Source organism: Hypomesus nipponensis, chromosome 6 (genome assembly GCF_054491055.1).
Source record: "Hypomesus nipponensis isolate SF chromosome 6, ASM5449105v1, whole genome shotgun sequence".
NCBI lineage: Eukaryota > Metazoa > Chordata > Actinopteri > Osmeriformes > Osmeridae > Hypomesus > Hypomesus nipponensis.
In genome coordinates this window covers 17,358,464-17,380,738 of record NC_140366.1, presented here as the reverse complement: position 1 = coordinate 17,380,738, position 22,275 = coordinate 17,358,464, and the positions used below count along the sequence as shown (strand labels likewise).

The 22,275-nt window shown below is 45.7% G+C and overlaps 1 protein-coding gene across 2 annotated transcripts; it reads right to left on the bottom strand.

The window, feature by feature from the left end:
• Window positions 1-1,376: 1,376 nt before the first annotated feature.
• mmut (methylmalonyl CoA mutase) lies at window positions 1,377-21,183 on the bottom strand. 2 transcript variants are annotated; one of them, XM_084700183.1, is made up of 13 exons: window positions 21,063-21,183; window positions 20,078-20,514; window positions 19,343-19,710; window positions 19,059-19,216; window positions 17,678-17,849; window positions 16,795-17,043; window positions 16,558-16,669; window positions 13,411-13,526; window positions 9,183-9,298; window positions 8,791-8,922; window positions 8,302-8,449; window positions 5,798-5,965; window positions 1,377-3,065 (listed from the first exon to the last, which is right to left on the bottom strand). In XM_084700183.1, the coding sequence occupies exons 2-13, from the start codon at window positions 20,472-20,474 to the stop codon at window positions 2,937-2,939; spliced, it is 2,265 nt and encodes a 754-aa protein (XP_084556309.1). In that variant the 5' UTR covers window positions 20,475-20,514; window positions 21,063-21,183; the 3' UTR covers window positions 1,377-2,936. The 2 variants fall into 2 exon arrangements, with proteins under 2 accessions (XP_084556309.1, XP_084556310.1); XM_084700184.1 differs by lacking the exon at window positions 21,063-21,183 and adding an exon at window positions 20,981-21,061.
• Between the last annotated feature and the right edge of the window lie 1,092 nt (window positions 21,184-22,275).

Sequence of the window (22,275 nt, the reverse complement as noted above, 5' to 3'; positions counted from 1 at the left end):
GGATGTTGATTTCTTTATCTAGGGATGCGGGACGCACAGGTGGCAGACAGAAGGTCTAATTAGCATGAGGCAGCTAATGAGACTTTGGATTAGGGATCAAAGTGATAGAAATTAATCTCAGGCATGTTATCAATTCAAGCTTAACTGTAAATTAGTATGGTTGAGATGGACTTCTGGGCAGTTTCAGACAAATTCATAAATGCATTTTGCCTGGCTTGTTCCATTCAGCTGTTGTTATTTTTTTAAATCTTTTTTTAAGTAAGGTATGGCCATCTTGCTTGAAACACCATCAATTATTTAGTGACCTGGATATGTCCAAGAAATGACAAGGTCAGGTTTCACACCACTAGGGAGGTGGTTGTTATAATTCGCATAGTCGTGGCTGCCACACCAAGAACATCAATCCTTTTCTTCCTCTCAGCCCTGAGGCTGTTAAAACCACTTAAACGTGCGGTCGGGGTGCTGTTCGCCCTGTCGGGGCTTATTTTCCCGATACTGACCGGCGTTCTATACATTATATATCCCTTACATATACGTACAGCGGTAATAAAGATTACCAAATAACCAAATAACATCCTAGGCTATCCAATGCTGTGGCTGGTTCACAGGCATAGGGTATTAAGAAAAAAAAGAAAATAAAATGTTCCCTGAATCCAAGCTACAACTCAGAGGTACATTGTATGTGATTAAAAACTGACGCTCATTAAAGTTACTGAGGATTAAAAGCAGTTTGACAGTTGACTGTGAAAAGTAAATAGAATAGGATTGAGACAATGTGTAGACTACACTGAGCTAATTGCTTAGGACTTATTATCAATATAAATTATCCCCGATAATTTATCACATATTGCACTCTTTTTATTATCCTCTTTTTTGTGTAATAAGAACCCTTTCCTCTCCTGACTTCCCCACACCTTTGATTAGTCTGCGTCTCCTTCACAGTCCTTGGTGATGCCTCTACCTGGAAAGGCCAGATTTAGCATGAAGAGGTGGATCAATAGGAAGATATCATCAAAAACGTGGAACTGAACAGCAGGTTTAGAGGTATTGACTTTGGACGTTGGAAGCTTTTGAAAGCCATGCTTCACCGGGGCTTAATGGCTGGATTTGGCCTTTGGGAGTGTTCTTTAACAGACTTTAACAGGGTTCTAACCTATCAAAGTAAGAACAAGCATTTGCCCCAGAGAGAGACAAGGACAGAGCAAGTGAGGGACAGAGTGAAGGAGACTAAGTGCTTGGGGATAAGATCACATAAACATCTACCCTTGAATGAGACTGCACACAGTTACATATATAATGGTGTTAAACATGGCCTACTATGCATTTACTCATTACCCATATCATCAATACCACTTTCAAAACAATCACAGGAAAACTTGAAAGCAAACAGTATTTATTGGAGTTCAAATACCGTGTACAGGTTGCGGTGCAAATCAATGTTGTTCACCGTGCATGAACTGTACTGCACCCTCATGGGACACAGTTCCAAAGAGAGTGGACATAATAGAAAGACTGTCTCGTTGTTGTCCACAATAGAGCATGAAGCTTATTGATGCAAGGCAGGGCCAGGACGCAATCCCATCTCCATTCCACTACGACAATAAGTCCAAAATGATGGGATTTAACAAGATCAAGATAATACAAATGGTTTTATGTAAGGCAAATTCCATTTGACTAAGTATATAATGTAGAAACAGCCCACTGTGAACTTAACATAGACTGTCTTCTCTGTTTTCCACGTTTAAGCTCTGTCCTCTGGGATTTAAAGCCAAATCTAAAGCGGTCTAACGTAAATTTGTACCTTTTTCTTTTTACACAAATCTCCCTTTGACAAAACACAACATTTATGACGCATTACTCATAAATCAATTAAGTATTCATGGTGCTTCCTGCTTCAATGAACTGCGTTATACAGATAACAATGATGCATCATTTCCTTCAGATATTCTTTATAATACAAACACATACTGGTTAAATATTGACCTGTCTAAATCTGATTGAAATAAATGTAATGCAAGATTACAGAGGCATTTGATCGTATCAAAGAGTGCAGGAATTAATTAGAAGTCCAAACAGTCGGGTTGCTGTGACACATTATTAAACAAATCGGAGTTCTTAGAAGCATGGGAGGCCACAGATGGTTACATAATACAAATGAACGTACGATTCCTTTAATCACAACTTTATTACATTATGCATCTCTGAGAATCTAAACTGATTCATAAAACACATTATGTATACTATAACTAACCCAATGGCTCTAGTTAAACAGTCAGATTATCACACTTTCCAACTGTAGCATCTTTCCCACATGAGTCGTGGTGGGGTGGTGTGGTGTGGGGTGGTGGTGGTGGTGGTGGTGTGGTGTGGTGTGGTGGTGGTGTGGGGTGGTGGTGGTGTGAGGTGGGGTGGTGTGGTGGTGGTGTGAGGTGGGGTGGTGGTGCTGGGGTGGTGGTGGTGTGAGGTGGGGTGGTGTGGTGTGGGGTAGTGGTGTGGGGTGGTGGTGGTGTGAGGTGGGGTGATGGTGTGGGGTGGGGTGGTGTGGGGTGATGGTGTGGGGTGGTGTGGTGGTGGTGTGAGGTGGGGTGGTGTGGGGTGATGGTGTGGGGTGGTGGTGTGGGGTGGTGTGGTGGTGTGGGGTGGTGGTGTGGTGTGGGGTGATGGTGTGGGGTGGTGGTGTGAGGTGGGGTGGTGTGGGGTGATGGTGTGGGGTGGTGGTGTGGGGTTGTGGTGTGGGGTGGTGTGGTGGTGTGGGGTGGTGGTGATGGTGTGGGGTGGTGTTGTGGGGTGGTGTTGTGGTGTGGGGTGGTGGTGATGGTGTGGGGTGGTGGTGATGGTGTGGGGTGGTGTTGTGGTGTGGGGTGGTGTTGTGGTGTGGGGTGGTGGTGATGGTGTGGGGTGGTGGTGTGGGGTGGTGTTGTGGTGTGGGGTCCTGTTCACATGGCCTGGCGTATCTTCTCCAGGCTCTTCTCGATGTTGTCAATAACCTCCACGGCTGCCTGGGGGATCCGGGTGCCCGGGCCGAAGATGCAGCACACGCCGCTCTGGAAGAGGAACTCGTAGTCCTGCACAGGGAACATGGGAGGGGAAAAGAACATAGGTTCTCATATCTAGAGAACGGTGGATTTGTAGTTTGAAAGAGACAATAGATAAGCAAGACGTTAGCCTGGCTGCCAGCCCAACTTCTCCCCGCCCACAAAAAAATTTGGTTGGGAAGTTAGGTCTGGAGGGTCTCGTATTGGGAACAACTACATAAAACCAGGATCTGGGCGGACCAATGAAATTGCCAGGGCGGGCTTTATACGATGATGGACAGATGATCAACAGTAACGTAATCAACAACGTCACAAAAGAGCCCTTGGGTTGAATTCGTTTTCAACAAATAACATTACGTTGCTCTGATTGGTTGTAGGTCTATCCAATTGAGCGAAGAGGCATTTGTTTTACGAGTTCGGTTGAAACACGCCCCGTAGTCACAGCCCAACTGAGTTTTCAGACTCATATTCTGACTAGAATTATGAGTATGACAACGTCAGGCTAGCAAGACGTGTACATACAGTATAGGCTGGTTACTGTACATATACTGTCCTGAATCTTATATCACAACCAGCCCCTTGAAATATCCACAAGGATATAATTCATCGACCAGATCAGACAAAAAACGACAGGGGTGCTAAAAACCCACTACTACAAATCTTGTTCTGTAACACCATTCTCTTGTCATGAAAAAAAACAAAAAACTGACTAACAATGACTACAACTAGGATTATTAATGCAGCCTTCTAAACAAGAGAACATCCAACATGAATACAGTGATTATTCCAACTCAGGTTGTTTACACTTTTCCATTCGTAAAAGACAAATAAAGCTTCTTTTAAATTGATTACGTAGGAACAGCCCAGTCGAATGTTCTACTGACAAGAGTTAGAACAAAAAAAGGAGCATAAATTAAAGTAACATTGTTAGTCAACCATAGACATCTATGACAACATGACATTTCTAGGAAACTCCATGTCCCTTTTTCAAGTATTTATCATGTTATGAAATGGTTTGAACTATGTCCATCTAACTATAACAAGTCTATAATTGATACATCAGTGTCACGGTTACAGCAGTGTAGCTAATGGAAGGCTGTGGAAAAAACATCTAGTTGTGGTTGCTCTCCCAGTACCCCCGACAGACTTGACCGGAGTTGTGTGTGACGTGAACCGGACTGTGGAGAGGTGATCACTAGAAACAGACAGCCCGAGACAGAGCTATAGATTTACATGTCAATTTAGATCAGTGTAATCTGCAGCTTGTTTTGAGTCACAAACACTACTCCAGGCCTCTACATCCAAAATCACTCAATACAGTTGTTATGACAACCCACAGACTCCTTGTGAAAGGTCATCAACATGGTAAATGATCAGGACGCTAGATGTCTTCATCCTTCCCCCTGCTACAGTGAGCCCTGTGCTTCGCTTGACTGTGTTGTGCTACCGTGTGCTAGAACCAGAACACACACACAAGGCACTGTATTCTGCAGCCAATTAGGAGGAGGCTGCTTTGTCTCGTAACCTCCAGCCCTCTAAATACCATCTTCTTCGTCATTGTTTGAAATGTGTTTTATTAAGCCTGTGATCATCTGCTGCTGCCCTCTCCCATTCAGCGGAGACGAGGCTGGAACAGCGCGTGATACCTTTCTATGAACAACCACCTATGAACCGGGAGGAAATAACTGCTTTCAGCATTGACCCACAGTCCTGTCCTGCAGACAGAAAGATCGGCCGTCATGCATCACCCGTTTTGTTCTGGCAAACAAGTTTCATGCTCACCACATGTAACATCCATCCACCTCCTACCCAGGAATCAGAAGGATTATGTAGGAAGGAAGCAGAAGTGTGGAGCACAAGCCTCGCAGGGCACTCTGCAGGGGCAGGAAAAATCACAGTTCTCTGAACCATCCATGAGTCCCTTTCTCACCCAATCAAAAGCTGAGATCTACTACTGTAACACTATCCATCCTGAGATCCTGAATACAGATCTAGTCTCTGAGCGCGAGAGAGAGAGAGAGAGAGAGAGAGACAGAGACAGAGACAGAGAGAGAGAGAGAGAGAGAGAGAGAGAGAGAGGAGAGAGAGAGAGAGAGAGAGAGAGAGAGAGAGAGAGAGGGAGAGAGAGAGAGAGAGAGAGAGGGAGAGAGAGAGAGAACTGGGGGAATTCAATTAATTCTGTAAATCAGAGATGAAAGCATTTCCAGGGTGCTCACAGCTTCTCCTTAAGTTTATCATCTGGATTGGCGATAAGTGTGAGGCTTGGGGAGGATCCTCTCCTACTTAGAGAATCTTCCTCGGCACACACTTCAACACTGTCAGAGAAAACTTCTGAGACTAAAACCACCATTTCACAGCTTCAACTGTGAGAGGACGCTGTGTTGGAGAGTGCTATCCAGCCTTCCCCCAGATAAGCCTCCCTCCTGAGAAACAGCCGGAATGTAAGACTAATCCCAAGCTGGCAAAATATTGTTTCTGTTAAGGTAAGAAAGACAGAGATGGGGGAGAAAGAGAGAGCAAGAAAGAGAGAGCAAGAGAGAGAGAGAGAGAGAGAGAGACAGAGAGAGAGAGAGAGAGAGAGAGAGCAAGAAAGAGAGAGCAAGAAAGAGAGAGCAAGAAAGAGAGAGCAAGAGAGAGAGAGAGAGAGAAAAATCGATTGAAAAAGAGAGAGAAAAACAGAGATGACAGAGAGACCAGAAATATATCCATCAGCGGGGATACGGGAATTGTCATGTGTTGATCCTCTGGAGGACAGAGGTTACCTGTGGTGGAATGACGCCCCCGCAGATGACCAGGATGTCGGGGCGGTTCAGGTTCCTCAGCTCCTTGATGAGCTCAGGGACCAGCGTCTTGTGCCCGGCGGCCAGGGTACTGACGCCCACACAGTGCACATCAGCATCCACCGCCTGCTGGGCCACCTCGAGTGGAGTCTGCTCTCACAAGGGAACACAGGAGAAAACGTGACTGATACTCACACAAAAGGATTTAAGGACAAACTGTTCATGATGAAAGACTGTGACTTTCAGGTCGTTTTTGTCGTCAGGGAGACAACAAAGTTAAGCCCGGCAAGGATCCTCAGACAAACTCAGTCCTTTACCAAGGACAGACCCTTAATCTGACAGCTGCCTTGAAAACTACTGGAGAAAAAGAGATCTGCGAAGCTACACAGGTGTAAATGAATTAGATTCCACTTAACAGCGATCAATACCTTAAGAAAAGCCTGTTTACATGTAGGTTCACCTGAAATGACATGTATTAGCCATAAAAAATAGCACGCCAGGCGTGAACCTACAGGGAAGCTGTCCCAAGGGCAGGCAGAGGACACAGGTTAGCGAGCGCTGGATGTGTGATGATGCCTTTTTATCAAGGATCCCAAAAAGTGTAACAACAGGAGGAAGACGCATCACAACATGTAAATACTGCCAGGTGAAGTGTTCACTTCGATGACGTCTCAGAGGAGCGGTGACGCACACGAGGCAGTTATGAAACACAGGTTCCAGACATGTAAGAGACACACACGGGTCCCACTCACCCCTCTGAACAATCGTCTGACATTTCCCTTGGTCACATACTCGCAATTTTGATGGTATTTATGATTGATGGATTTTTTTGACTGTGTCTGTACAAAAATAAATTATGACTTGGCCAGAGCAAGTTTAATCTTTGGCTGTGGTGGGAAGTAAAACAAGGTTGATGGATGACAGCAAGAGATTTGATTTAGACAATAGTTGAGACTTATCTTGGCGACACAGTGTCACACACATCTCAACTCTGAATTGGAAGTCATTACACACTAGATTTGACACAAAGTCATACAAAGACATGCTTCTGTCACTTACGTCAGCGAAAAGATAAGAACCCTAACAGACCGTATCGTACCTCCTGCTTTTAACTTCATCCAAAGGCGTACGATTTCTATCAAAGTCGTTAAAGGAAACGTCTCTATTAAAAATTTAGCTTTAACTGAATTTATTAGATTTGCTGACCAGACTCCAAGACCACGTTATCGCTCTGTCACAAGCATGATACTGTTTAGATGTCTCACCCGAGTGTATGGAGCAGACACTACTGTACTAGCAGACCCAAACACACCATCAACTTGTGACCTCACTCTGTAAGGAGACAAATGATCTCGAGCATCGCTCTAGAACACCGCAAGGGTCAATGTAAATATGAGTCGAGAATGAGAAAAGCTGGCCGAGAGAGAGGAAAGCAGAGAGCCTGGGCTCTGGGGGTAAGCAGCAAGAGATAGATTGCCAGACTTCACTGCATGGAAGGTTTTCCCCTGGTGGTCCAGCTAATTGTCAATCTCTCTGTCTCTCTCTTTCTGAAGAGGAAGAGGTTAGGGAGGCCGAGAATGTTAATGATACCTAGCCAGTAGACAAAAGGAAATGGGCACTTGCATGAATAAAAGCGAGGGATTAGTGATATTTTCAAAACTTGTGTGAAACAGTAGCTTAACTCCAAGGTATTCTCCTTTGATCTGCAGAGCAGCTGTGTTCTTCGTTTGTGGGGAATGTTTTGGCTTGGTCTACAGAGGACTTCACTCCTAGCAATACAACACTAGTTTGGGCTATTTTATCTCGTTAAACAGCTTTAACCATGCTCTTTTATATGTCCCTACAGCTGCTCACTGTAATATAGAGTAATAAACAACCTCGTTGGAATAAATTTAACCTAAGGCCCCTCAGATCATACAGGCCATCGCTGTCTACAACATCACACAACATCTCACAAGGGAATGGGTAAAGCTCAGTAGTGTAGCTTGAGACTGGTCTAGTCGTTGCAGACAAGGCTAGAAACAAACAGAGTCCCGTCGAAACCCCCCCCCCCTCCCCCCAAAACAATGTTTTAAAAACCTTTTTTACCACAGCCACACCAATAATTGTGCTAGCCCCACCACGAAACAAGCAAGACAACTTTGTATTCTCTTGTGTCTGTGTTCACATTGAAATTCAGACATTGATTTGAGCCCCACGACTGTATGGATTACTTAAATAGTGTCTGAAATAATCTTGACCCATGTCAGAATTTTAATAACACAAGAATTTACATTTTGGGACAGGTCAAGTTCAGTTTGGGACGGTTAATTTTGCACTTCAGGATGGTACTGGGACAGTGAGGACAAAGGTTAGTTGCGAGCCCTGGTTCCAGGTTCACGTCCTAATCTGTACATCCCACTTCGGACCAACTGAATCCATTATTATTAGCATTATTTAAATCCAAACCCATGAGCACACCATCACCACTGTACGTGCGGACTCACCTGGAAGAGAGGTCCAATGTCCACATCAAAGCCCAGGTCAGCAAAGCCTGTGGCGATGACCTTTGCGCCCCTGTCATGACCATCCTGGCCCATCTTTGCCACCAATAAACGAGGGTTTCTCCCCTCATGCTTTTTAAACTCAATAACCCTGGAAACGCCATGCAGGAAATGACTTCATTAGCACATACAAAGACAACGTCTGGGATCTAGTGTCCCTGTCCCACCACAAAATGTCTGAATGAACACTCCTGATGCCTGATTACAGAACACCATTGTACTGTACAAACAAATGCGACACACTCTGCTTTGCTGTTCTCAAAAAGATGAGGACTATGAAAATGATGTGCATGATTATCTAAATGCCTAACACAGTATCACTCAAGGGATGCATTTTCTTTTTAAATAAAAAACCTTGTTTACAAACACCTTCATAATCAGATTAAAGAGAGGCTTCATGAAGCCTTGTAACAGTCCTAGTCTCCAGCTTACCTGTTGTTGGTCAGCGAGATTTCTTCATTTTCTCCATACTCGCTGCGATAGGCTCCGCTCACCATCCTGGTGCTGGCTTTGTGCTCTCCGAACACAGTCTTCATGGCGTCTGTGATCTCCCCGACTGAACACCTGTTTAAGAGAACATGTTCCCTCGCAAGGATTATAAAGACAAACCAGTGGAAAAGGACTAGAGCCAAGCTAGGAGCATTCTAGAACCATACCAAAATCATTCTAGAGCCAAGCTCTGAGCATTCTAGAACCATACCAAAACTATTCTAGAGCCAAGCTAGGAGCATTCTAGAACCATACCAAAACCATTCTAGAGCCAAGCTAGGAGCATTCTAGAACCCTTTGCTAGAGCACGACGGGTGCGGGGTTTGGGGGCGTACCTGGCCCGGGCTGCCTCCACAGCCAGGCCCAGGAGGTTTCCCTCCCGTGTGCGAGCGCACTCCTCGATGGCTGCCAGACACGCCCTGGCCTTCTCTGCATCACGGCTCGCTCTGACCTGCGGGGAGAACACAGCCACAACATTAGCATTAAGTCTTAAGGACCAGTCTTTACAGGGAGGACATCACATACTGTCACATACTGAGACTGTATCCATCTCACAGTACACTATGAAGAGTGTAACTGTGTGTGTGTGTAAAGTGTGTGTTTCTAATTAGCCCCTGTGACACAACAGCTGAAACTGAAACATCAGTTATTGAGCAATTAGGCTTGGCTGTAGATCTCTTTATTAAAGGGCTGTGCTTCACCAGTTTCTATAAATCAATGTCCACACAGACCCTGCTGAAAACAGACAGGCAGGCAGACAGACAAAGAAATACAGATGGACGTTCAGAGAACAGACAAGAAGACAGACAGGTAGACACACAGAATGAGAAACAGACAGGAAGGTTAATCATTATATAAGGAGTTCAGCTTACCTCAGGATGAAGCTAACAAATGGTTCATGTTGATCAGGCATTTAAAAAACAGTCTTTCTATTTCAAATCTCAACAACTAGTCCCTCAACCAGCCCACCTCTGTCTTCAGTAACCAAACCTACACTTGTCTGAGAGTCTGACCAGCCGTTTCCCTGAGAGACAGAAGCGTGAAGAGGGAGGGATGTGAACGTGATCCATCTGTGCTGCTCTTCTCTCAGGTCAACCCTGTTTGATGATAAGTGACCTTTCAGGAGAGCCAGATAGACAGACATTGCCTCGTGCCCTGCAGCATTACCGTGGTAAAACCTGGCTTTACGGGCACTGGTGCTCCAGTGCCAATGTGTACAGCTCCTAATGCAGATCAAATGGACTTGATTCTACACTGCCTAATCCCTTTGTGCTCAACGAATGGAAAAAGACTATGCAAAAAAAAAAAAAAAAAAAATCTCCAGGAGGAGATAATCCTGCTGTTCATCTGATCTGCCTCTACCCAGGCAGACATCATGTAAAGGAGATCACAACTTTGGCCATATGTGCAGCTGTATGCCTTGGAGCAGGTGTTGGCTTACAGATGCATTTTGAATCACAGCGGTGGAGGAATGAAAATGATCTAATGTACAATAATAGGTCAGAGTGGATGAAGCCATCTGCCTGCTAGCAGTCCAAATCCATGTTTCTGACACCAGATAGTAGGAAACAAAGAATTCTACCAAGGGTTAACAGGTCAAGGATGCAACACAAGAGCCTGAGGAGTAACCTTTCCTTCAGCGGATCAGATCTACACACGTTGGACCAGACATTGAATGATGTCCCCCCCCCCCCGCCCCCCCGAATACGAGTTAACTCCGCCCAAATCGGATGACTTGTTCACCTCCCCCCAATACAAAAACAGCTCCCCCAAATGGAAAACGACATTACATTAACTCTGAACGGAAAGGGTAGGTACTACACTTTAGCGATGATTGGATGCAGTAGACTAACTAACAAGAAATATGAAATGATTGACAGAAGTACAAAATGCAATAGCCTGGCAGAGTTACGTGCACCAGAACATTTGTTTGGCTATCGAAGAATGTAGCAAATAGTAGGCAACTTAGGCAAAAGTATTTCGTGTTAAATGTAAAAATCGATAGGCAAACTGTTTGGCTATCGATTTTTACATTTAACACGAAACAGAGTAACGTGACAGAGTCCACGTTACTCTGTCATTGTGGCATTTCGTTCTTCTGTGGTGGACTATTAGTTTGTTCTTCTGAAAAGTCCTGCCTTCAACTGCGTTTTTAGCGTGCGCATTGGCTACTTACATTGTGAAACGTTAACAGCATATCAGAGATTATTTCATAGGAATGACCCTGATTCAAATAAAGAGTAGTGTCATGACTCTGAATTGTAAACATTAATGTTTCCTCTTTTCTTCCAACCAAAACGATCAAGTTCAAAATAATGACAGAGTAACGTGGACTAGTTGTTTGGCTATGTTTAACACGCAATTTATGCTTTTGCATACGTAGCCTATGCTACATGCTTCGATACCCAAATAAATGTCCTAGTGCACGTAACTCTGTCAGGCTATTGCATTTTTTATTTCTGTCGATCAATTTCTTAGCCTACTAGCATCCAATCAGCGCTTAAGTGTAGTACCTACCCTTTCCGTTCAGAGTTAATGTAATTTCGTTTTCCATTTGGGGGAGCGTGTTTTTGTATTGGGGGGAAGTGAACAAGTCATCCGATTTGGGGGGAGTTGATTCGTATTCGGGGGGAGTGTTTTCATTTGGGGGATGTACTCATATTAGGGGGTGTGATTTGTACTCCAGGGCCACCGTATTCCTAGGACAGATAAAGGTCTTCATTAAAAGTAATACCAGAGCCTGTTAAATGAGAGCCTTGCCACTCCCTATTAAACCCCATTGTACCGAATTTGGCTGCAGTTCCACCAGAGTTCCACTGGGGGTGATCGCGAGCGAGTGCATGTTGAATGGGAGTCTATGGAGCTAAACGGCTAAATTAGTCTCTTTCGCCTGATTGTCGTTGAAAAATATCCGACTTGATTGTAGTTTGTGCATGTTCAACATGGATTATAGGTCGAAAATTGAATGAACGAGTACTTATGACTTATGTGTTGATTTCTTACATGGTGAGTCGTTGTTGCCCATAACACGCTAGCATTCTGCTACTGAATGCTGATTGGTTAGTAAAGGACTGATACGACCAGAGCTCCCGCTTGATGGCATCCGAAGCGGAATCAGAATGTCGGAGCATTAACAACATTAGCAACAACATTAGCAAGACAAAACTCTTTCAAGCATGTGTATTGACAGGGAGAGCCTAACCTGTCAGCTGTGTTGTCGATGCCCTGAGAGAAAAAAGTAAGTGACCAGAGCTTGCCGTCAAGCAGTAGCTCTGGTCGTACGATGTGTATGACGTCAATGACATTTTCAAAAGCTTTTTAGAACAGAAAGGCGACTTTAAAACAATCTAACAGCCAGCAGTGTGTATTTTTTTCGAATTCGAATTCAGAATTCAAATTACTAGACAAAAAATTATATCCTGAGAAAAGTGGATTTTGAGGGGTACCGCTCCATAGACCTCCATTCATTCTGCACTCGCTCGTTAGCGCCCTCACATGGAACTTCAACCAGTTCAGAACCCGGAAGTTTCCCGAGAGTGGCAGTTCTCTCTATATTAGACATTCTCTGGTAATACACAAACTGCAAATGTTTACTCTTCGACAGGTCTGCAAACCCCTTTGTAGGCAGAGATTTGTTCAAATCTCGACCGTAGGTCGAGGTTAACAAAAAATCGTTTAAACAAATTGAGGTCACAAAGCGTTTGCTGACCTGTCGAAGAGTAAACGTCTTATGACTCAAATTTATCTTTGAACAGAAGACTTAGAAAATAGCATCAAGTAGTGCCCTGCATTTGCTATGGAGGGTTATGATCAAATGGCATTAAGGCTGGAAACATTTGGAGTGGTGCGGATTTGGGGAAATATAATTAAATTATCCAAATGATTTATTTCAGTTGCATTGCAGAGACACATAGCCCTATTTTGTGTGTATGTGTGAGTCCTTTGTATTGCTGATTATTATATAACCTCAATGTTATAACTCAGCACAGATAATGGTAATATCTTTGTTGAGTTAAAAACCTCTTATTTTACTTCCTGACTCTTATCCAAGGTCTCTATGAATATTTGTTTGCGTTTTTGTCAGCTGAAGCGTTGTAACTTCAGTTTAGGAGAAGTCAGCGGTTTATTGAAACATGTTTGGCTGAACCCTGTTAGAGAGCCAAGCACTATATTGTAGAGCACAGCAATTCAATCTAAACTTCAATTCACCTTTCCCCAGATAACCATCTGTAGCAAGGTCGACTCCTTAATTGACTCCTTAATCAGACCTGAACCTGAACCCTGATATAGCTGATAGGTTATTTTTGGGCAACATTCCTTTGCTGGTCTAATACCACAGATGGAACATATGATCTAGCGTGTTTGTTTGAACTCTTAAAACGAGTTCAAACAATGTGGCATGGATGTGTTTGTGAGCAAAATGGTAAGACTATCGCTGGAGCTGTGATGTGATCTAAGAAGACAGACAGACAGACAGACAGACAGACAGACAGACAGACAGACAGACAGACAGACAGACAGACAGACAGACACAGACCCTTGTGAGCGTACAATGTTACTCACGTTCTTCAGTTTGTCGATCTGTTTATTGCGCACGCTGGTGTTGTCTATAGCCAGCACTTCCACCGTCTCTTCCGTCTCCAGACGATACTTGTTCACACCCACAATGACCTCGCTACCTGTGGAGGCCAATCATGAGGTGACACATTCTGGATCAATGAGACGACCAAGAACACACACAAACACACACACACATCTGCTACCTGAGCAGCACCAGCTACTGCCAGCTGAAAGCATGGGAACATCTGTGTTTGTTTTCGTCACAAGAGACTAAATCCCTCTTTTACACAGAGAACACACACTGGTTGGGGGGGTCCCTTTCAAAGCTAGACAGTAGCCAGTTTGCTCCCAATGGGTTCACTTGGCAAGGAACACTGACAGATCCCAAGTCACCTCATTTCTCCACCTCCCCCCTCTCCCTCCCCCTCAAATCCCTTCCCCTCTCTCTGTCCCTCTCTCTGTCCCTCTCTCTGTCCCTCTCTCTGTCCCTCTCTCTGTCCCTCTGTCTTCACAGGCCCTGGCTCTGTGAAGAGGGCAGCAGCAGTTGGAAGGGCTCCCTCCCCATCCCTCCCCCTCTCTCCCACTCTCTGGCTCTGTGAAGAAGGCAGCAGCAGTTGGAAAGGCTCCCTAGCGTGCCACAGGCTGGCTAACCCCTGCCGTGTTCACAAGGCCAATCCTCTGGCATGTGACGATAGCCAGGGGTTCTCGCGGGGATGAAAGGCACAGATGAGGGAGATGGAGCCAGGAGTTCAGGCTACCTGAATGAGGCCTCCTGTGCGGGAGGGGTGGGTATGTGTGTTTTTGGTCAAACAGGTGTGAATACTGAGAAAACCAATGCAACCCCATGAAAGTCAATTCCCATGATATTAAAGTGATAAGAGAGAGAATTGTATACTATATTCACAGCACTGGGCAGAAGTCTTAGGCACCCAAGATTTGTTACATGGATATTGCCTGTCTTTATTAGATTTTTGTCCCTTATCTGTGTGTTTAGTGAGACAGCAATAAGAGCATGGATCTTGTTGCTATGGTGTTTTGGATTTGGGATGTAATTTCTCATCTGGTTAAGACAACATGACAACGAGACACAGCCTGGCCCCAATAAAGCTTCAGCCTTTTGTCAAGGCCCATTCTCCACGGAGAGTCACAGAAGATGAATAGATCGACAACTGAAATCCAACCAAATCCCTGAATTAACATGCACACACACTTTAGAGGGCCACACTTGACAACAATTCCCTTATCATTAGCCTCGAAATCCCAGCTACATCACACCATCTGTGTAAACACACCCTCAACACACACACACACACCTGCAGTAAGTGTGCGACTCCTTCCATAGCAGGGTTTTGTAAGGCCAATGATGAACGTGTGAGACCAAGGAACGGAGTGTGCGATAGGCAGAGCTACTAGATTGCTTCTGCTCGGTTCCCCAGAGAGACCCCTGGATTGGCAGGCCCCCAGGCCACCTTGGAGCTAGCCCGCGGCCACGCCGTCCACAAAATTGCGGTTAAAATTCATATATGCAAACTGTGTACAAAGGACTATGTGGAATTCATATGAGAATGGAGAGTTTTACAGTCCACTTTAATACATATGTCCGCTTCGGCGCATTCAGGATGTGATTGAGAGCTGCTGTGGAATTTTATGGGAATCTGAACGTTTGAGGATGAGGAGGGAAGACTCAGGGTCAGATCGCACACAGAGAAATGTGTGATAGCCATTCCCCCTCCAGTATCTGGGGACAGATGTGAGGCAAGTCCCGGAAGGTGTGCTAACTCGCTGCTCTCATCAGACACGGTTCCCTTGGAGAAGGCAGAAACCGTTGGGCATCCAGCCGGCTGCCTTTCTTCTCAGGGACTGGCGTGGTCAGCAACAATGCTGACGCCATCTGCTGAACGAGAAGACCACAACAGCTGGCAGCTCTGCCCTCCAACTCGAATCTAAATGAAGCATGTGACTAATTGGTGGTTGTGCTATTTTGTAAACTGTATGGGTCTGGGTGTAGGTCTGGAGGTTCTCTGGGGCGGGAACAGAGTGTTTGGGGTGTTCTTAGGGCCCTTATGCATGACTACACATCAACACGACTGACTGAGGAGCACTCTCCATCCACTAACTCATGACTTTCTATAGAATGTATTCAGTGGACAGTGTGGAGGTACTTTCAAGGTGTTCTGCTGTCCTTTTCAATTTAGAAGGCCTTCTAAAGAAAGACATCGTATACTGAAAGAGCATGCAATATGGTTGCAATATGTCTGGTAAATAAAGACATGGTTGGTGGGAACTAACCAGTAACCTTCTGTGCACTTCTGGTTCTAGACTAACTGTTGTGCTTACTTTAGGAGCTGCTTCTTTGGCCCTTGGGATTAACGCATGTGCTGAATGAAACAATATCCCCCCTTCCCCCCAAAAAAGTTTAATTAAATATTGAGTGGATGCCTTCTGCCTGACTGGGCCCACAGTCTGCCTTGGGGGAAACACTTACCTTAAAGGGTTGGGGAGGAGAGGAAGAGAGCAGGAGGGAGAGAGCAGGTGGGAGAGAGCAGGAGGGAGAGAGCAGGACGGAGAGAGCAGGAGGGAGAGAGCAGGAGGGAGAGAGCAGGACGGAGAGAGCAGGACGGAGAGAGAGCAGGAGGGAGAGAGAGCAGGAGGGAGAGAGAGCAGGAGGGAGAGAGAGCAAGAGGGAGAGAGCAGGAGGGAGAGAGCAGGAGATCGAGAGCAGGAGGAAGAGAGCAGGAGAAAGAGAGCAGGCAGGAGACAGAGGGAGGGAGAGAGCCGGAGGGAGAGAGCAGGAGGGAGATAGCAGAACGGAGAGAGCAGGAGGGAGAGAGCAGGAGGGAGAGAGCAGGAGGGAGAGAGCAGGAGGGAGAGAGCAGGAGAAAGAGAGCAGGAGGAAGAGAGCAGGAGGGAGAGAGCAGAAGGGAGAGAGCAGAAGGGAGAGAGCAGGAGGGAGAGAGCAGGAGGGAGAGAGCAGGAGGGAGAGAGCAGGAGGGAGAGAGCAGGAGGGAGAGAGCAGGAGGGAGAGAGCAGGAGGGAGAGAGCAGGAGGAAGAGAGCAGGAGGGAGAGAGCAGGAGGGAGAGAGCAGGAGGGAGAGAGCAGGAGATTGAGAGCAGGAGGAACAGTTAGGTCAGGGTGGTAGTGTGCAGTACCTGAGTCTATGCGAGCCTGTCTGCGGGCAGCACACTCCTCTATGCGTAGTTTAGGAATGCCCTCCGCCACAGCCCTGGCCATGCCCCCCATGTCCTCAATCTCATTGATGAACTACACAGGAGAGGACAACACACACAAACACACATACTAACATGGAGCAAATCTCTTCTAGACAAGTTGGAAAAACAAAGTTTTAAGCGGTGGAGCACTGGCCCTTGACCCTCTTGACCCCTGACCTTTAAGGCGGTGTTGTAAACGTCATCTGTCAGGGCCTCCATCATGTGGGATCCGCCCCAAGGGTCGGCTACGTTTGGTATCCCAGACTCCTCCTGGATGATGATCTGGGTGTTGCGGGCGATGCGGGCGCTCTTGACCGTGGGAAGACCCAGAGCCTCGTCAAACGAGTTGGTGTGGAGTGACTGGGTCCCCCCGAACACTGCTGCCATGGCCTCGATCACGGTCCGCACCACGTTGTTGTAGGGATCCTGGAGGGGGGCACAGACAGAGCTCTCAGGGTCTAGCACAGACAGAGCTCTCAGGGTCTAGCACAGACAGAGCTCTCAGGGTCTAGCACAGACAGAGCTCTCAGGGTCTAGCACAGACAGAGCTCTCAGGGTCTAGCACAGACAGAGCTCTCAGGGTCTAGCACAGACAGAGCCCTCAGCGTCTAGTACAGACAGAGCTCTCAGGGTCTAGCACAGACAGAGCCCTCAGCGTCTAGCACAGACAGAGCTCTCAGGGTCTAGCACAGACAGAGCTCTCAGGGTCTAGCACAGACAGAGCTCTCAGGGTCTAGCACAGACAGAGCTCTCAGGGTCTAGCACAGACAGAGCTCTCAGGGTCTAGCGTCTAGCACAGACAGAGCTCTCAGGGTCTAGCACAGACAGAGCTCTCAGGGTCTAGCACAGACAGAGCTCTCAGGGTCTAGCACAGACAGAGCTCTCAGGGTCTAGCACAGACACTCGACATGGAAGTGCCTTCCTACAACATCCACATTCAGATCCGTCTGAATTCACTGATGCTGAAGACAATCGTGTCTGTTAGAACAGCAAATCTGACGTTATATGCCTGTGAAAACCCCATGCAGGATCCCATGGTGCCAGTGTCGGCTGCAGGTACCTGTTCAGTGAGAGACCATCCTGAGGTCTGGCAGTGCGTTCTGAGGAGGAGGGACTTGGCCATCTTGGGCTGGAAGTTCTTCTTGATCAGCGTGGCCCAGAGTCTCCGCCCAGCCCGCAGTTTGGCTATCTCCATGTAGAAGTTCATGCCAATGCCCCAGAAGAACGACAACCTGACAGGACAGAGGGAGAGAGGGAGGGAGTGTGCATGTGAAAGATTTGTCTAAAAACATGCATCTTCATGTCAGAGACAAATAATTCTGTCAAAACACTCCAAAGAACCAAATAAATGAGTTCAGGATTGAGCCAGCCTCCAACTTTATAAAATGCTTTTCTCTGTGAATGACCGACGCTTGCCTCAATCAATGCCATTCAAGTGAAGGCCCTGTCACTATAGACTGGATGATGAGGATGTTTCAAGATCACCACCATCCCACAAACCAGGAAGTGTCTGTATGATTGGCAGGTTAGCTCCAGTGTGCTGCAGGGAGCAAATGGAAGGAGGATAAAGGGAGGAAGAGGGATGGATGATGAGGGCCGGCATGTAGCTTATGACGCATAACAGAACACTCAGAACAAAACAAAAGAGCCTGAGTGAGATGGTAAGGTCAGTGAATATGTAGTTCCTCTTCAGCACCTTGGGAGAGAGACAGATCTCACCGCAGAGCTCCTCCCCGGAGGTCTGCACTGTACTATCTGATCTGGAGCGCTGTCACATGGCTCCACGGGGCACACTGGAGACGGGCAAACTCAAGACAACAGAGAGAGACTGTGGGAACATAACTGAGACTTTGTGACTGCTCTGGGCTTTATAAGGCCATCCATTACTTTCACACATGGGTTTTTGTGTGAAGTTATGATCTTGATACAGATCTTATGACCAGTGCTGTGGGAATGCTGATTAATAAATGAAATAAATGGAGTTTTAGACAAAAAAAAATGTAGCTGAATATTTATTTCTCATATCAAGGTTGGCAATGAGCACCACGGACAGCGGACAAGCTTTCCACACCGTCAAGCCACGGGCCTTTACCTGATCAGTGCTGTTAGTTAAGCATCTATATATTAGTTAAGATTCCCACAAAGACTGCAGCTTGTATTTTGTTGAGTTACATTTTAATTAGTATTCTTATTTATTTATATTTATTACTGTTATCGCTTGTATTATTGTTTTTATTTATTTATGTAAAGCACATTGAGCTGCAATTCTTGTATGAAATGTGCTATATAAATAAAGTCTTCTTCTTCTTATTATTATTATTTATTATTATTATTATTATTATCATTCCTGCCAGGCCAAATTCTTTAAAGTCGCGGCCCAAGCTCCCCCCCCCCCCCAACACAAATTACAAATTACCGTGCGAGAAGGTCCCGTTACTTACCTGGGAGCAAACTCGTCGATGGTGAGGCCAGCTTTCAGCCCTGTGCGGCAGTACTCCAAGCCGTTGGCAATGGTGTAGGCCACCTCCAAGATGGCATCGGCGCCAGCTTCTTGAAGGTGGTAGCCGCTGATCGAGATGGAATTGAACTTGGGCATGTTCTGTTAGGGTTGGAAGGTAAACACAAACCAAATTTGTAATTTGATTTGCAGAACTCAATAGGAACTTCTACCGGGTACTGAATCAAGGCTGTAAAAGTTACTTAAATAAACAAAGTGGATGCCTACTTGCGATGTGTAGGCGAAGATATCCGCGATAGCGTGCATTGATGGTTCCGGGGGGAAGATATAGGTGTTGCGCACCATAAACTCTTTCAGGATGTCATTCTGGATGGTCCCTGTAAGCTTAGCTTTGGACACCCCCTGCTCCTCTCCTGTCACTATGAACATAGCCAAGACAGGGATCACCGCCCCGTTCATCGTCATGGAAACGGACATGCGCTCCAGTGGGATTCCGTCAAACAGCATCTTCATGTCCTCCACGGTGTCTATGGCAACTCCAGCCATTCCCACGTCTCCATGGACGCGGGGATTGTCTGAGTCGTAGCCTCTGTGCGTGGGGAGGTCAAAGGCCACGGACAGACCTTGCTGACCAGCTTGAAATAGAGAAACAGGGAGAGAGAGAGAGAGAGTAAGTTTGAGAGGAAAGAGAGATTACTACAAGCGGTAAGATGGAGGGGATTCAACCATAAACTAGACTTGAGACTTTAAGAGTCTTTACGTTTTACATCAGGCGCTTTAAATGATTGAATTTATCTTTGATTGGATTAAGTTTATTTTATTCGACTGACCTTAAGAACAGAAAATTGTATAACAAGGCCTTTTCATTGCTGCACGAATATTTACACAATTTTTAAAGCTGATAACATCAAAAAGAACTGCCATGACAGAGGGTGACCACAAACACTGAAAGATGTTTACAGTCCTGGCTCTAGACGTGTCCACGAGGTGTAAAGTATTTACCTTTGATATTATCTCTGTAAAACTTGTTGCTTTCCTCCACTGTGCTGAAACCAGCATACTGTCTGATGGTCCAGGGTCTAGATGTGTACATGGTAGGATAGGGCCCCCTAGTGTAGGGGAAGACTCCTGGTAGTTCATCTGGGACCGCAGCAGAGTCTGACTTTGTATAAACGGGCTTGATGTTGATGCCTTCGGGTGTGCGCCAGATCAGGTCCTCGGGGTTCTTCCCTTTGAGCTGCTTCTTGGCCAGGTTCGCCCATTCTGGGTTGAGCTCCAGCTCGTCACGACTGCGAGCGGCGGTGCGGAACTTGCGGGAGCGTGTGTGTGTGCCGGAGACGGAGGCCCCAACAAGTCGCTGAGCAGTTAGAGCTGCACATGCTCTCTGTGCGGTCAGCATGCTGTAGGCTGTCTGGAGGACTCAGTCACACATGAGACACCTGTGTAGACAGAGATGAAGAGTTGGTGATAATTAAAATAATTAAAACGTTGAAAATAGATTCACTAACAACTGTCTCTCTAATCTCAATATAACAGCACAGTTATGCAGTCATTAAGGCGTGTAACACACACGGTTAGAGGCCGATTACATATACGATTACGTTTACCACCCCGCTAGTAGCTATAGCTACTATCTGTTTAAGTGTTGGTGTACTTCAAAGAATGGCTGGAAACCTGGTATTAGTCATTTGGGCGACTTTAAGTGACATACAATAAGATAAACGTTGTGTTTGCAAAAACGATATAACTTAAGTAATTTGCATGTTGCCAAACTGGCTGTCAATTTCATGACATTAGTTCAGGTATGTTCCTGCTTTAGCTAGCTAGCTATATAGCTAACTAGCCTGCACTAGCTGTAAAATGCATTATTCAGCTTAAGTTGTGAAGAAACATAAAACATCCTACATATGGATATGATAGAAGACTTTCACAGCAAGAGGGTATGTTTTCAGCTAACGCAATTGTATTAGTAAGCACACATTCTGACCTTGTATGTGTTTTGTTGTTGAGTGGCGTTGAAGTAAAGGCGTGTGTTTGACTGACCAATAACGTTTCACAACATCAAAATTGACCAATGGCAAAGAAGTAGCGCTTGTTACACTCTGAACTAAGACACCGGATGTAAAAAATGCAGCAAGAGAGTTTAGAATCTTAACGAGATGTATCACACTCGCCGCTATTCGTCTAAAAACCAAACACGTTTTCCACCTCACATTACACTCTGCGGTTTACATGCTATCATCTAATGGAAGATTTTTTTTTTACCAGGTCTGATTTAAGCTTAGCGACTCCAATAGTTTTTATAATAAACCGTAAGGCAATGTTCTGCTCTGGCCAGATGAGGGAGGTGTTGCTTCCACTATTGATCAAACCTGGTACTGACCTTCCGAGCAGTGAACGGGACTGCACCCGACTACATCAAGTCTCTCCTGCATCCTTACACTCCCATCCGTCACCTACAGTCTTCTTCCGATAACCGCCTGGTGGTCCCACCGCTCAAGACCGCCCGGTCTCAACACAAGCTCTTCTCCTGCCTGGCCCCCCAATGGTGGAACCAGCTCCCCACCTCCATCAGGGACACTGACTGTCTCCCCACCTTCAAGAAAAGGCTCAAGATGCACTTGTTCCGGGAGTACAACGGCACTTAGGAATGCTTGCTTGATTGGACCTGACGTTAGTTTCCTCCAGGATCACAATGACTCTTATTGAGAGACTTGTTGCTCTTCTAGGTTAGTTATAACAAAGGTAACTCTGGAACTCTTGTACTCGCTGTGAAATATTTTACTGTTGATTGTTCTTCTACAGGTACGGTCTTGCACTTTTTGGGGTTCATGTGGTTTTAAGTTGTAACTTGTATAACTGCATGCTCTTATGGGCCTTCCCTTTGGCAGTTGTTTAGTTTTTCACAATGTATGCTTCATGTTTTGGCTGCTTGCAGTGTTTGGGACTACTTCGTTGTTATGATCAGTGACCTATGCTCTTTTGTAAAGCTCTCTCTTGGAAGTCGCTTTGGATAAAAGCGTCTGCTAAATGCATAAATGTAAATGTAAACTGGAACCCTTATAACCCAAAGATACATTAGTTTAGTTCACTATCTTACTAATTTTGACAACCATCCTTGGAACCATATATACTTAATGTTACTGTTATATTTGCTGGTGGAAGATTTTGATAAATACGGACATACATTAATTGATTGT

Bases quoted from the DNA above. Each gene is read 5' to 3' on its own strand.
- mmut (XM_084700183.1), bottom strand. From the start codon at position 20,474: ATGCTGACCGCACAGAGAGCATGTGCAGCTCTAACTGCTCAGCGACTT. The intron at 8,923-9,182 runs GTACGCCCCCAA...TCTCTTAAACAG, and splicing joins GTGGAGGCAGCCCGGGCCAG to GTGTTCAGTCGGGGAGATCA. The intron at 8,450-8,790 runs GTAAGCTGGAGA...TGGCGTTTCCAG, and splicing joins ATCTCGCTGACCAACAACAG to GGTTATTGAGTTTAAAAAGC.